General features: G+C 33.5%; 1 protein-coding gene across 1 annotated transcript; it reads left to right on the forward strand.

The window, feature by feature from the left end:
• Positions 1-12,374: 12,374 nt before the first annotated feature.
• Positions 12,375-14,051, forward strand: LOC139504159 (uncharacterized). Its single transcript, XM_071294221.1, has one exon. The coding sequence runs from the start codon at positions 12,375-12,377 to the stop codon at positions 14,049-14,051; it is 1,677 nt and encodes a 558-aa protein (XP_071150322.1).
• The last annotated feature ends 2,932 nt before the right edge of the window (positions 14,052-16,983 follow it).

The following is a 16,983-nucleotide window of genomic DNA, read 5'->3' on the forward strand; positions in this document are numbered from 1 at the left end:
CATTTTCTTTTCTGTCTTTTTTTAGCATTCCAAAAGAACTGTATACAAATATGTTCCTGTTTTCTTTCTGGTTAAATAAAACCACTGTTTTCTTTAAGCTATATTATACTGCTATATATCCTGGAAATAATTGATAACATTGCATATTAAATAAGGGGTCACCGAAATTTTATGAACATAGTGAACATTTATTATAAATTTATAAGACTCAGTGTTTTTTTATTGGTTTTGTCATGTGTGTTAAGTGTTTTTTGGCATGAACGGATACATCCATATTTCACTTAAATCATTCTTAAATAATTAATTGCTGTAATTCAGGCAGATGGGAGCTGTTACTTAAACAAAACGAATTTTAGAATTGACAAAAATATTCAAATCGTTTTTTTTTTTAAATTTGTGTACTGTATATTATCTCATTTTCGTCATCAATTGATTTCAGCGACGGCTGACGAAGTTAGTTACAGTACACTAACAACACATTGACCAAGGAAATCTTACTCACGTATGTCTTTTTTTTTTGTATTGCAAAAACAATACGTATCGTATGAATAAAAGAACAATTTGAATATGTGTATGGTACTTATGTAACTAGCGCTTCGTATTATTTCAAATAGACGATCAGTTGACATAGTATCATACTCATAGAATAATTTCTTTACTCAGTTTTTGAGGAAGTGTTTTGAAAACTGGTGTTTGTCTTTTTGACATTTTTCGTTTTTATTTTACCGTAACTTTTTCGTTATCACTTGTGAGTTTCAATCCCTCCTTGTTTTGGTATCATTTAATTTGGACGACAACTGAATCACGCGGCATTCAAAATTAAATATCTATTTTCCAATAAACGATGCAACATCTCGAATGCACGTGTTCTCCAAAAGCCATAACAACACAATGGAAAACAACCGAAATGACCTTTGTCCTTCTAAAAGCATTGATCTGTTTCGTTTTTACCCTTATGATCATATAGTAAGGCAGGTTTCTTACAGTTGTTGTTGATATTTTGATGATTGTGAATTGTAACTCGACCTTTTTATTAGAATATCTTTGTACTAGATTAGAATATTCAAGCTTTCATTTTTTCGCCTGAGCTGAATGTAGAAGAGTGTCTTTCTTCGTCTTAGATTTTGAAATAGCAGATTACAATCGGTCTACATCTTTATTGAAATATGAAAATTTCGAGAGAAGTATGTATTTCATGTGTGAGTCTTTTCATATTAATATAGAACTAAATGTATTTTATATACACCTCGCCAAAAGTTAAGCAACACCTGATAATTTTCCAGAATCATTTGTTTACTGAAGTCATAACTAATCGAACTATCGATACAATGAACTGAATCTGTGTTTTTATAAATATCAATTGAAAAGTAAAAGTTTGGAATGTTTTCATAATTACATTTTTGACTATTTCAATTTTGGCAAATGGTTGAAAAATGGCAAAATAAAATGCAAGATAAAGTTTTATCTTATACAAGAGTTTTTGAAAAATTTGCTATGCACTTTACACAAAATTCTTTTTAAAACTCGAGAGTGACAATTTTTGAATACTTTAAATTACAATTTTTGGTCAGTAGCGAGTGTAACCTCCACGATTCAGGAAAAGTTTATCCATATGTCGTCTCATACTTTGAACTAAGCGTCGTGATGTTCAAACAGGAGTTCTTTTCCGTTCTTCAATTAAGGCTGCAGGTAATTCCTATTGCTTCTTACTATCTGGAACCTGTTTTTGATTTTTCGACCAATATCATTCCAGACATGCTCATGGGATTCATATCCGGTGACATGGGGGCCAAGGAATAGTGTCAATTACCTCCTGACGTAAATAATATCAAACAATGCGTGATCAATGTGGCCTAGCATTATCGTCAATGAATATTGGTCTTGCTCCAAGATTGTGATTGTCAAAATGTAGCAAAACGATATCCCAGGTGATGTTATCGCGATATTTTTGACCCGTCATAGTCCCATCCAGAACATAAATGTCCATTTTGCACTCGAATGAATAGGCATCCCACATAATTATGTCAAACCTCACCATAAAACGCTGTAGTTCCAAGGATGTGCTGTTTCGTGTATGCTGTATTCGGGGTACGTCAGACGCGCATGCGCTCATCAATAAGATATATGAGAAATATGCTCTCGTTTGACCAATGGAATTGACGCCACTTTATGGAAGTCCAATTGCGGTGACCATGAGTCCACTGATGTTGAGCTTGACGATGCCTACGAGTCAGCAATGGTCTTTTGACTGGTCTACAGGCACGTAAATTGGCACAATTTAGTCTGCGGTTAATAGTTACATTTCATTTCACGAAACTTGCAATGAAAAAACTTGTATTTAGCTTGGGAAAACATGTTTGTTAAGGTACCTAGGAATTGAATTTATACCTGAATTCTTAAATCTCGATTGCCAATAGATCAAGGAAACATACGGAAAGAAAGCAGTATCAAGTTTAATTTTAAAACAAAAAATAAAAGCAAAAACATTTAGGTGTTGCTTAACTTTTGGCGAGGTGTATATATGGCTGTATTTTATAAAAGAAATTACAGAATACTTTGTTTGATTGATTTTTATTCAACTTTGCCACATAAAGGGAGATAACTCAGATATAAGGGGAGATGATAACACAGATAAAGTAATTTTTACAATGAATGTGCAGTAAATTTACCTTTTTTTAAAATGGAACAAGAAAAAGAAAAGGACCCATTTATTCTTTTTTATCTTAAATAATATTACTGGAGCTCTTCCTCTCACATTATTTCTTAAAATTCTATGATTAAGTTTCCTTTTTTTACACAAAATTCTGTGTTGACTTGAGTTATAACTGATATGTTCATAATTATAAATTAACTATTAACAAAACTTTGAAATTTTAAAAAAACTAAGGCTTTTCTACCTCATGTTGCATTCGCTGGTCCGTAAAGGCAGAGTGGTAATGTGCTTTTAGTTCAGTAATATGTTTTGTGGAATGATATCAAAATATGGAGATATAGTTCAGTCCTCGGGGTTAAGTTTTTTTGTGATTTTTACTTTTTATGATCACCAATGAGTTTCAAATTGAAGCAGTATATGTTGATGCAGAAATGAAATACATATGTACTACAATGTTCATTTGATTGAACAGTCTTTCTATTTGATGAAAGAACATGAATGCATCCTGTTTTTCTGCAATAGATACGCCTGTCGACAATCAAAGTCTCTTCAGGACAAATTTCTGAACAACCAAACAAAAAATAAACATTCAAGAGCTGATTAAACCAACATGATCTAAATCATAGTGAAATCATGACCAGATGCGACAAAAAATTTCGACATACTAAACTTAATACAAACGTGTAGGAACTGTTTAAACTAATTGTAACATAAGTCCAAACAAAATGTCTTTCAACATAGAAAAAAGTAAAATCACAAAATTACCGGACGCCGAGGTAAATTCAAAACGGAAAGTTCCTAATTGAAAGACAAATCAAATGCTCAGACATATCAAACGAATGGCCATATTCCTGACTTGGTACAGGCGTTTCTTATGTAGAAATTGTGGATTAAGCCTGGTTTTATAGCTAAACTTCTCAGTTGTATGACAGTCGCAAAAAAACATTTCATTATATTTACAACGTGAATACATTTTTTTGTGTTTAATGTCGATCGAAATAGTTATAACAAATGATAATGATGTATCAATCTTAACGCAATAAACACACACTTAGAAAATTGAATTTTGCTGACTGCTTTATCCCTATGTTTGACATTTAATATGTCTGTTTCTTTTGTTCATGCATCGTTGTCTATTTAATAGTATTTTTTACAAGTTAGAGGTTTAGCTAGCTATAAAACCAGGTTTAGTTCAAAACAAATGTTATATGCTGAATTTAAGCAAAATGGATTAGACACAAGTAAATCATACTCATGAAGTCATCTCCATTGTACATTATAAAATTACAACAATAGTATATTATAGTGGACATGCAAATAAAGAAAACAGTTTATAGAATATAATACTAGCTTTCATGAGTAAAAAGAGGAGCGAGAGAAAAAAAGAAAAGGAAAGTTTGAAAAGTCATATAAATTTGTGATGAAGACGTATGTGTTGGTAATGACGATGATGTTCCATGCTGAAACCAGGTTTAATTCATCATTTTCTACATACATGTATCTGTTATACTGTAGTTTCGGCAATATCATAAGGGTTTGAGTTTAGCAAAACCTTTAAAAAAAAGTCTGATCCTCTATTTTTTTTCAACTTTTTACTTTATTTAATTTTTTTATTCGATCAAGACAACTTTTTATACAATACAAATCTTTTTATTTCCACTGACATTTCGTCATTTAAAAATAATCACAATTTACATTAGTTTAGAAACGTTTCTTTATATTAATGCAAAAAAAAATATTGCATTAGAAACAAATAATTTTAATCTTTTCATTCAAACTGATTGTTCTTCTTTATTATTTCATTTCAGATAGAAAAAAAACCAACTAATGTCTCTAGCTTATTACAAACTTCTGGCATTCTGTTTCTTTCTTTCTTTTATTTTATTTAGAAATTCAATCTTTCTTGTTTTTATTTTTTTTAAATTCCAGCTCTCCGTTGTCTTGTAAGATATTTCCTCTACTAGTAATATCATAGGGAAAATCTGTAGAATTGTGTTCTTCATAGGCGATATTACTACAATTTAAAACTGTTCATAATAAAAACAAAGACAAGATTATGTGTGATATCAGGTCTTTAACATTCTCTGTAAGTAATTGTGGTCAAACGATGGCAAAACTATATTCCTTGTCAATCTACTATTATACAGTGAGTTAAAATCGGTGGTTTATTGGCCAACTAGCCCCCACTTTTCTATTTATAATTTTATTTGATATAGTTTAAAAAAGAAGCCCTATTTGAAAATCTTATAAGGTCCTTGACTGTTTTTTTTTCATTGTTTTTGAAAGAAAAAAGGTGCCAACGTTAACACAGTGTAGATACTATTCTGTACGCTATCCGGAAGTCGCGATTTTCGAAGCGATGATTTCCAACTGGCTAACAGGACGGTTTTGCCTACGGTAACTTTTCTCATCATTTGTTTACACCTATATCTACAAAGTGCTTTGAACATCTTCAAGGTATATATAGCATCATAAATATGAGTAACTGTAACAAAAACATGCATTAGAATATAAAATATACGTGTGCATCACATCAACTTGGTAGAAAAAAGTGAAATCGATGGACAATTTTGCTCTCGTAGTACAAAGCAAATAATCTTTTATTGCAAATATTTGCATCAGTTTACAGTTAAATATATACAGTTTCAATATTCTTTTCGTATTTAAGTAGAATATTCGTATTTCCCATAAAAAAATATGTTTTCCTTGATGATCCCAAAATAAATTACTGTACGATAAGTCTAGAACTGACTGTATTCTAGAAGTGATTTCAAATTTTTTGACTGTATGACCAGTCGTGATTTTGAAGAAAAAACAACAGCAATTTGAAGGTATATACGTGTATATGTGATATTATGAACTATCCAGAGAACTATAACGTGTAATTACTTTCATCAGATAATACAAATATATTTCGGATGAATTTTTTAGACGGCAAAATAATTGTATTTTTGTTCCATCAGTCTTATTTAAAATCAAATGCCTAAAAAGTAATACATGATTCGCTTGTGGACTTTGTAATAGTGTATCGTTACAGTTATCTGTTAAGCTATTACATTTTTAAAGATTATTTACACCGTCCGCCGTTGACCAATTGATGATAACATAAATCAAGCTTGTCTTTTAAAATAAAAAAAAATGGATAAAGACAGCTTTGCGTAGGGGATAATTCATGTGATATAATTTGGTAAGTTTACAGAAATAGAAGGTCCATAATGCATTAATCGAATAAAAATGGAGCAATTTCAGAAAACTTTAATGATTGGTTTAGGAGGTGTTGGATATACCTGATGGGTGCCCCCCATATAATGTAATGTTCAAGTCCGTATCTTATATAAAGAAACCCCATAAAAGATTTTTACTAAAATTCGAAATAGACGGTACACAATATAGTCATTTTCATTTATGATAAGGAGTCCGAATAAGATTAATTAATAGTTATATCAGTGACGGATTCAAAAAAAAGGGGATCCGGCAGTTTGAAACCCTTTTTTAACCATCAATTCATTTGTATGGGAACATATATTTGGAATCCCCTTTTCTCCTGGATTGGACCCCTCTCCATTTAAAAATGGCCGGAACCCCCAATGTATATTAAGTGGTTTATGAGGAGATGCGCTTACAAAACCGGCGAAACATATTGTACCGGTCCAACGGACGAACGGAAAGACGGACTTCTTTATCACTATAACCCCCGGCTTGACAAAGTGGTGTACAATTGAGTGTCAAAAAGACAGTTTTCTCGTTTGAATTGTTTTAATTGTCTTATCGGGGCCTTTTAAAGCTCACTATGCGGTATGGGCTTTGCTCATTGTTGAAGGCCGTACGGTGACCTATAGTTGCTAATGTCTGTGTCATTTTGGTCTTTTGTGAATAGTTGTCTCATTGGCAATCATACCACATCTTTTTTATATAGCTCTACATCTTAAACAAAGTTAAGGAACTGTGATCAATTATAGGCTACAGTACGGCCTCGAATGTGTGTAAATACATGCATTTTTATATAACAACTAAATCTGTGTGTTTGTACAATTTTAAGTATAACGGAGGACATTTCTGAAACTTATATACTAGTATACATCAAACCTTCCTCTTATTTTAGCAACATTTAAACATCCTTATACTTAATGTAGTAAGTCGAGTACACCCTATCAAGCTAAAACATGTTTCATAAGTTTTCAGGATGTGAATGTATTGAAATATATTTGTGTTTTTTTAGAAAAATGCCACCTTCTAATGTATCGTAAATAACTTTGAAATCACCACTAGAATACAGTGACATAAAGACTGATCATACAGTTTTAAAATAAACAAGCGAGACTGATCGTACAGTGAGAAATTCAAACAAGTGTAATTTTCTTATTTCTGGCTTCAAAGATCTGGTTGAAACTTTTACCACCACTTGACATATACTTCATTGAGTTAATTAAGTCTGGTTTTTACGTTAATTTGTACACTAAGAGGGCAAAAAGATTGTTTTTAGGTTCGCCGACTGATTTTTCTTAGTGATGCACTTGAAAATCTCTTGATTAAGGCAAAGACACGAATATTGAATGTGCGGAATTTAATTCTAAACCATTTGAGAATATCGATGTCGGCTGAATTAATCATTAAGCAATGTACAGATGATCAACTTACCGTTTAATTCAGTATACCCATCAAATTTAAAATGTGATCCAAAAAGTTCTCGCTTCGAAAATCGCGACTTCCGGATAGCGTACAGAATAGTATCTACACTGTGGTTAACAGTATGAAAAATGAGAGAATGATTTCCCCCGAAATTTTCAAGAGTTCACTTCTCGAAAACAAGCACTTAAACCCTTCATTTTTCTGCTTTTTAAGTTCTTTTATTTATAAACCATCAACTTAAAACAGTGTTTAAAAATGTTTGTTATTTTGAAACAGAGGAGCGAACATCCCTAAGTCAAATACAAGTTCTAACATTATTTGCCAGTCTGCATGTTGAGCCAAAGGCCCTGCAGCTCCGATTGTAATTTTGCTTTCGGGGCTGTTAAAATCATCTCTACAGGAAAAGAGAATATATTTAAATTAAAAAATAATAATGAGCTCAGAGCCTGAAGATTCAAAAGCTATCAAAATAAAAAAATGCGATGAATCCTTAAAGGAAATATTTCACAATATAAAGCTTTTAGACAGGTTTTAGAGTTTTTGCCTTTTTTCCTTGTTAACTATAAATAGTTACAAAGTAACAATAACTTTTTCTGTATTGTTTTTAGACGTTTACTTAGAACTTGACAAAAGTAGTTATCCCTGTACCAGAATCTAACGACAAACGAGACGATTTTTATTTTGAAATTATAAATTTTCCCACTCTAGCAGCAACATACCAACTTCACCTGCTTATTGGATATATATTCAAAAACACATTGATTTTGGTATTCATAATATTGCAGTTGCTACTTAGACTTTATAAAACGTCACTAGTGTAATACCCCATCTCCTTAACTTACATTTTGTATATAATTCATTTCAGTGGTCTATCTTACTTATAATGCATACTGGCTTCTTCTTAATTGATTCACATTTTACTTGCTTAGATTTTCATTAATTGTTTTGAAATTGCACTGCGTTCATGATTTTGACGGATCAGATTTTTTTTGATAAAATTCTTATGTCCATTAAAAAGATGGTAATGCCATTATTTTACACATCGATCATAAGAAAATAAAATTCCCGAAGAAAGATAATTACATAATATCATACTTGTGTGTCAACCGACATATTTTTAACGATTCAAAATATCGCGCTTTTAAATTTTTCCATATCGAGACACTACACTTATGACGAACTATGTGTGTCAATAAACAAGATTAAAATACTGTGTCCTGATAAATGAATGAGAAATAGTTGTAAACAGAATAGAAGGTAACACGTAAACTTTGTATTTTAAATTCCCTGTTACTGTTATTATTTAAATAGCTACACCCTTTATCTTTAGTTGAATATTGTGTTTTATTAAAAATAGAAAGTTTTGGTGGTAAATTTTGTATTGTAATCAACTGCCTTGTTTAAAGATTTCCGTTGCGTATCAATACATGTTTTGCTGTAAATTCTTGTCACGGCACAAGGCTTATAATTTATCTTAATGAAACCGCGTAAGACCTCAACACATATATACTGTTCCTATTTTGTCGCAAGTTTTATTCTTCTGAAGTCTAGTAAAAATGTTTCTTGTTTATTATACCATGTTGTCGAAAGTGGTGATTTATATTAATTACAGAGTTCATTCGATCGTTCGTCCGTTCGAACATTGAATCATTCGCCCGTACCGTGACGTTTGTGATATCATTCGTCTTTCCGTCCGTTCGATCGTCGATCTATCCGACCCATCTGTTCGATCATTTGACAGTTCGTCTGTTAATATTTCTGTCCCATATTTGTATTCATAAATAGCGATGAGTTGTTTTTTTTTAAATCCATTTAGGGAGACGCCTATAGTGATATTCGGATAAAGAGAATATATCCACCTTGTTTATGTAAGATAGACATATACTGCTAACTTTTTTTTCTCGGTTATAATCATGCATATATGTTTTGCTCTCCAGGGACTTTCCGTTTTGAATTTTCCTCGGAGTTCAGTATTTTGGTGATTTTACTTTTCTTCCTGAGTAAATGAACAAAAATATATATATGGCAACTTTTATCTATAAAAAAAATAGAAATGTTCCCCCTCCGACACTATAGTGATGCCTTGCTTTAAATTTTATATCACATTCAAATTCTTCTGCGTACGCCTTGAATAGATTGTTATGATACAATTTAACTGTATGTATGTAGTTATTTCAAAAAGCTTTAATTGTCTTTTCAAGATTCGTCTTACGGTTTGAAACATAACATTGCTCTCACATACAATTAACTATATGAAACCTAAATATTGACCCTATTCAATTTCATGCATTATCGGGTAGATTGTGGCTACCCAAAAGAAGGTGAAAATGATTATCATACCTTATTATTTTGAACCAAAATATGTCCTCCAAAGCACAAACGTCAACTCCAGAAATATATTTTGAAATTAGTATTACACTGGTACCTTCTGACCTATTTCAATAGTATTGAAAAAAAACAACCAACTTTAATTGAAACTTTTTCTCGGGGATGGTAACATATTTATGTCTTCATCATTCCGATGATCCATAATGATATGTGCATCGAAAATATTTACGAAAATAGCGGGAAATTTTTCAAAAAAATATTAGTTTTTTGGATTTTAAGGTGACTACCCAAAACCGTAAATTGAGAGGTACTCCATTAAAGGGCTAAAATACAAAAATGTGACAATAGAAATTTTTACGACTAGACGGAAATTAGAATATAGATATAATTCTATCATTTACAACAATTTGCAGCCTTGTGTTATTCCGAAACATTAAACTCGTTAACTAAGCGTCTTTTTCGAGGTCAGTTGCAGTACCTTTTTATCTTCAACGGTTTCCCAATAAAAATCTGCTCCAATTATTAGTGAAATTTCGAACGTATCCTGTAACTAGATGTGCGAGCTTAAGTCCTTGTAAACAGTTATTGTTCCTGTCAATGAAACGATTGTGGTTCTGTAACGGCGTAGCTATCATAGTGACGATTATTACCTTTATCAGGATATTAAGTCTAGTTTCAGTTTCAACATAAACTGCGGCTTTATCAGGTTGGCTTGTATTAGTATGACGAAAGTTGAATATGTTCGGCTCCTTCTCTCTGCAGGTTTAATTCACGCGCAAGACTCTCCGTTACAAAAGACAATTGAGCGCCTTCATCTAACAAAATATTAGTATCAGTGCAATGTACATCTGATAAACGGGGGCCACGGGAGTTTTCAATAATACTTTTGAATGAAATTCTGCTGACGAGTGTAACATTGTTGAGTCTTCTTGTATTTCGGTATTCTTCAAAAGATTTACCACAGTTGAAGTAGATGTCGTACTTTCGTACTTGCAACTGTGATTAGAATCATTCGTGGTTTTCGCATCTCTGGTCGAGGTTCGCGGTGTCTTCAACATCATTACATAAACAGATGTGCTGTCGTTTACTACACTAACGACATGAGATTTTCGATTTGCATTCCTTTATTTGATGTGTAACGACGCAGTTGAAGCATAAATTTTTACGTTTCACAATAGCGAGACGTTCATGCGAATGAATATCTTTGCAGAAAATGCACGGCTTAGCTGTTAAATGCTGATTTGCATTTCTAGTACTTGTGTTGTGTTTTCGTTGTGATTTAGCACCGGCGAAAAGGGTTAAAAAGTCGAAATATCACTATCTGTCTGTGCAATTTGTCCGGATTCCATAATTTGTATTTCTTTTAGTATACTTCTTCTAAGATCTCGTAATAGCCAATGTGTAGTACCATGCTCCCGCGCGAGATGCTTTCTGCTTTCTCCGGGCAGTTTAAAATTGGTTGATTATAATCGGGACTAATAAATTACCGTACGAGTCCTTTTGTCTGTCCAAGCGTTTCAAGTCTCCTAATCAAACTCTCCATTTTGTCGTAAAAATTTCTCATGGGGTCATTCCGGTTTGGCGTTATATCAAGCAGTGCTTGTAGGTGTGCTTGTGTTGTTTTGTGAGTCTGTCCAAATCTCTCTATCAGAACATTTACGGATTCGGCATAATTAGCGTTAGTTAGAGAAAATCCGGCTATTGTCAAAGTGATTTCGTTTTCTTATTGGGCCTGCAAATAGTTAAACTTTTGAATATCTTTCAATGTAGGGTAAAGTTAATTTTGGCAAACGGTGGCTGCTAGATATAGTGGACGGGACAGCATAACTTGACGTAGGAATTGGTGTAGCAATTTGGCTTGTCTCTGTTAAAACTCGAACGGCATCATTAGACTGTGGCAATATCGGGGCAACGTATCTTGTCTGTCGAATTTCTTCTGAACTAGTAGGGATAAACGGTGGACTGCCTACATTTAAATCTTGAAAAGACGAATGTGATGCTTGATTAGAAATAGGTTTTGATGGTTTATCTATGAATATCTTAAAATGACTCAGTTTTGTAACAAAATCTGTGGTATACTCATCTGTGCCTACGATTTCAGTCTCTATATCCTTTGTTTCCGATGCGTCCACAATTTATACGTTCAGTGTTTCGAGTTACTTCTGCTTCTTTTGAAAATTTTCGTATGTGGCTTATAGCTCCTCTCTGTCGAATTAAGAACTTTTTTTGCGTCGAGAAATTTTCGTATAAGTCTGGTAACGGCACTACGATTGCCCGTTCTTATCGATTTCAGCTTTTGTAGCTCCATTAATCACGGCACTATAAATGTGTGGACGATTTCATATAATCTAACTCAAAATAATTAGACAACAGCTTTGCAGTTTGACATTTACTAGTTACGTTACTAACAACAGATAAGATGACATCACCGGTGTGATGTTGAACTTGGATACAATATTACTTCAGAGACGTTGCCGGTCCCGCGGTCTTCTCGACAGTAATATCAGCGGCTTATCAAAATATGAGGCTCACTCGATCAAATCTTCGAATTGTGACTCGCAGCTGATATTTCACAATATCAATATGCAGACAACTTGATTATCGGAACATTTCAATCAGGTATTGTCAGAATCGGATTTTGACATTTCAAATAAATCTTCTTTTATTTAGAAGTAGAGGAGGGCCCTCAACTGAATCAAAAACCAAAATATACATAAAAAATGAAAAATTAAATCTGTTTTCATGTTGTTTTCAGGGATTCCGAATGGCTACAGGCAAACAAATACCCTGTGGTCCATGTAGCGTTGATGACGTCACTAAGAATGCTTGGAGATGGTGCACTAGTTGTGAAGAAGGATTATGTGAAGATTGTGAACACGTTCACAGAAGAAGCAAATCCTCAAGAAATCATCAGGTTATTTCAATAGAAGATTATAGCAAGATTGAAAATGTTTCAATCTCCCATGTCTGTGAACATCATGGAGAAAACCTGGAGTGGTTCTGTAAAAGTCACGACGATGTTCTCTGTGTTGTTTGTGTTCCTTCTAAACACAAGGCATGTTCTGATGTTATACCAATTAGTGTAAACTCAGCAAATGCAAGACAATCATCTGCATTATCTGACCTGGAAGAGACTATTGAGGGAACTCTGCGCAACGTGAAACAATGCATCAAGAATCGTGAAACTGCTACAAAGGAAATCGAAAAACAAGAATTGGCTGTCAAAACCATGGTTCTGGACACGAGAACGAAAATAAACACTCACCTAGACAGACTACAGGAAAAATTATTACAAGAACTAAGATCAACATCTCACACTTGTAAATCAAAATATATGAAAATTCTTCAGAAGTTAAAATCAACAGAAGAAATGCTCTCCAAACTACGGGAAAACACAAAACATATGAAACAATTTTCTTCTGACTTACAAGTATTTCTGGGAACGCGTCAGGTCAATAAGCAGATCGAACAAATGGTAGAATCCATCAAGAGCGAAATCGGTGCTGCCAATGCATATGAATTAAAAGTATCTATTGATAGCCTAATCGAGAAATTATTAAACGAAGTTGAAGACTTTGGTAAAATAGTTCTTTCAGAACCCGCTACTAACCTTGATTTCCAAGACCCAAAAATCGATCAAGCTCAAATTGAGGTCAACATCTCAACATTCCAAAACATATCAGACATAAAGCTTCAGCTAATTAAAACAATCCAAATGGAGAAGAAATATGAAATGTTTATAACAGGCTGTGTCATATTGCCGAATGGTAAATTATTGATGGCGATTGACACAAAGGAAAATAAATTTATAGAGTACAGCGATACAGGTGAACATATCCGTGACATCCCTGTTTCTAGCGAGCCGTACGCTGTTGCTGTGATAGATCTCAATCGCATTGTTGTTACATACGGGGACGCATTATATCTAGAAATAATGAACAACAAAACTTTCAACGTAGACAAAAAAATCCGTTTACAAATAGATTGCTTTGAAGTATCTCACGAGGATGGGAAACTTTACGTAGTATATGGAAACGGCGTACAAATCATGGATCTATCAGGAAAACATCTTGAGGCATTTAACTTAGCATCGACAAATATAAGTTGCATCAAAACTATCAGAGGGAAGATAATTTACGCAGACTACAACACGAACCAGGTACACTGTTGTCGTTTAAATGGGGAAGAATTATGGCAACTCAAAATTGACAGCATTGCATTTCCTTACGATGTTACAGTGGACAATTACCAAAATGTTTACGTTTTAGGGTATATTTCTGATAATCTAACAATAATTCAACATGACGGCAAAGACAGTAAGACATTACTGACTGGATCGGATGGACTGAAATATCCACGAACTGTGGACTTTGATAAGGATACTAAAACCTTAATCATATGCAACGAAGATGGAGAAGTCGCGTTTTACAATGTCATTTAGAATTTTTCACATCATAACGCTTGAAAAATGTATGTTTAATAAAATCTTATAATATATCTATCTTTAGAAAACGGTATGACATTTCTTTTTTATTTAAAAAAGGGATTCATTTTGCTTTCACGATGAATTTTTATGGGGTATGGAATTTTCTTACAAATTTAAATTGTAGAATTAATTACCGTTAATGTTATAACTACATTTGGGTCGATACCTTTGCTGGTGGACATTCAGTCCACGAGGGTATAACCATAAACCAGTGCCGTATGCCAATACTTCAATACTTGCATGCAAATACGGGTTTTGTATTCTTGAAATTTGCTGTTACATGCCGGACTTTGGCTATACTTGTTTGTCCATTTTAGTTTAAAAAAAGCTCTTCAACTTTTTAATAGGCTTTTAAGTTTCATATATTTTGGCCTCGGGTATTACCGAAGAGACATTTATTGTCGAAATGCCATCTGGTGCAGAACAATTTGCATCGTAAATGTTAATCCAAGTTCAACTTTAAAACTTTGAGTGATATGCTGCATTATGTGGTCCCTAAGTACAGCGTACTGCTATCTTGTTTACGCAGGATCGGTATTGATTTCAATTAGTATAATCTTTGTTCGTTCAGAAATGCCTTAAATTTAAAGCACACGAAGACATCCTCTCAAAATCATTACATTAATAATTTTAACGAAGGTGTAATATTGTAACTTTCATTCATTCATAAATATCTATACAGTTCAGAGTTCACGCACGTGTTGTGTTGATGGACATAGCAGATAAGGTCGCGTCGTATTGCTTTATGTATTTGTGTTAATCAGTACAAATAGCTTGTCTCTTAGTTAATATATATAGACTACCAACGTTACATTGGCGACGAGGATAAAAACAAAAGTTGGAAATATTAAAAATGTATTTTTATGGATTTATTAATTAGTGACACTGATAATTAAACCATGGCTGCATTTTTACCAATTTTTCCGAGTTAACCGGTACATGAGAATAATGCTGAAATAAGGTGGCGTAAATGGATAAGTAGACAAAAAAATTTATTCATCGGATTAAACATAAAGGACAGCAAACGACACGGAGCACTATTGTTACATTACGCTGGAGAAGATGTTAACGAAGTCTTTGATACCCTTGACAATGCAGGAGAAGACTTTCCTGCCGTTAAAACAAGTTTACAGCTTACTTTGCTCCGAAAAAGAATACAGAATACGAAATCTACAAATTTAGGCAAGCCAAACAGACATCCGATGAAACTATCGACAGGTTTCACACAAGATTACGCCAGCTAGCTGTAAACTGTTAATTTTCGGTAACATCTAAAGAACTTAAATCGCAAATTATCCAAAGTTGCCATTCCACTTGACTAAGACGAAAGGCTCTTCGGGAAGACACGACCCTTGAAGGATTAATTTAATCAGCTAGAGCGTTAGAACTTTCCGAAAAAACAGGCAACGGAAATTGAACAATCAGACAAACAATCCGCAAATGCTGTGAGAAGAGGAGTTGGAAAACGTCGCAACGGACCACGATTTCTACAGACACAAACTGACCAAAAAGTAAAAAAAAAGACTACTTGCAGAAACTGTGGCGGTGATTTCCCACATGTAAACAAGTGTCCAGCTTTTGGAAAAAGTTGCAACTCGTGTAAAAAGTTGAATCATTTTGCTGCTGTATGTAGATCTAAACGTATGGATGGAACAAGCACTTTTAAAAGAAAAGTAAACAAAGTTGACAATTACGAACATGATGATGATTGTGATAGCAGTTCTGACGATGGTTACATTTTTGGATTACGAGAAAATACTGTGAATACAGTACAGAAAGGACAACCGAAAATAAACGTGAAAATCAATAATTTTAAAGTGGATATTTTAATTGGCACAGGATCAACTATTAATGTTATTGATGAAAGCACAATCGAGAACATCAAATTAGTGTAAACCCAAACTTTCTCACGCTGACACTCAAGTCTTCGCATATGGATTAGATAAAAACTTGAAATTAATGGGAAAATTTCACGCTACAATAGAGACTGACCATAAAATAACAACTGCACCGGTGTATGTGATGAAAGGAAGATACGGGAATTTACTGTGCTATGATACATCTGTTGACTTAAGCATAGTACCAGTCATTTCGTCAGTAGCAGATAAACATGAAATATTATGCAATTAATATATCGATGTGTTCAATGGAATAGGAAAATTTAAAGATGAAAAAGTGAAAATTTATATTGATGGAAGTATAAAACCTGTTATTCAACCACATAGGCGTATTCCGTTTCACATTCGTAAGCAAGTAGAAGCAGAGCTCGTGAAACTAGAAAAACAGGATATAATTGAAAAAGGTTGATGGACCAACACCTTGGGTGTCCCCGATAGTTGTGGCCCCTAAACTGAAAAACAAGAATGAAATTCGACTACGCGTGGATATGAGGGAACCGAACAAGGCTATTTTGCGTTCACGTCATATAACACCAGCACTTGATGACATGATCTTGGATTTAAACGGATCTAAAGTATTCTCGAAAATGGACCTTCAAAGTGGATATCATCAATTTGAGTTAAACGAGGAATCCCGGAACATCACAACCTTCACGACACACGTAGGATTACGGAGATATAAACGGCTCAGTTTTGGTGTTTCTTCAGCCGCAGAGTTATTCCAAAACACATTAAGTAATACACTGGAAGGATTAGATGGAGTCCGAAATATATCCGATGATATAATCGTATTTGGAAGGAACCAGGACGAAGATGATAAACGATTGGAAAAATTATTTGCACGTCTTAAAGAGAAGGACTTGACATTAAATAAGGCCAATAATGTGAATTTAATAAGAACAAACTTAAATTCTATGGTCACATTTTCATTGCAGATGGCATATCAGCCGATTAAAAAAAAATAAGCGCTATGAGGAACACGACAATAC

Source organism: Mytilus edulis, chromosome 14 (assembly GCF_963676685.1).
Source record: "Mytilus edulis chromosome 14, xbMytEdul2.2, whole genome shotgun sequence".
In the NCBI taxonomy this organism is placed as follows: domain Eukaryota; kingdom Metazoa; phylum Mollusca; class Bivalvia; order Mytilida; family Mytilidae; genus Mytilus; species Mytilus edulis.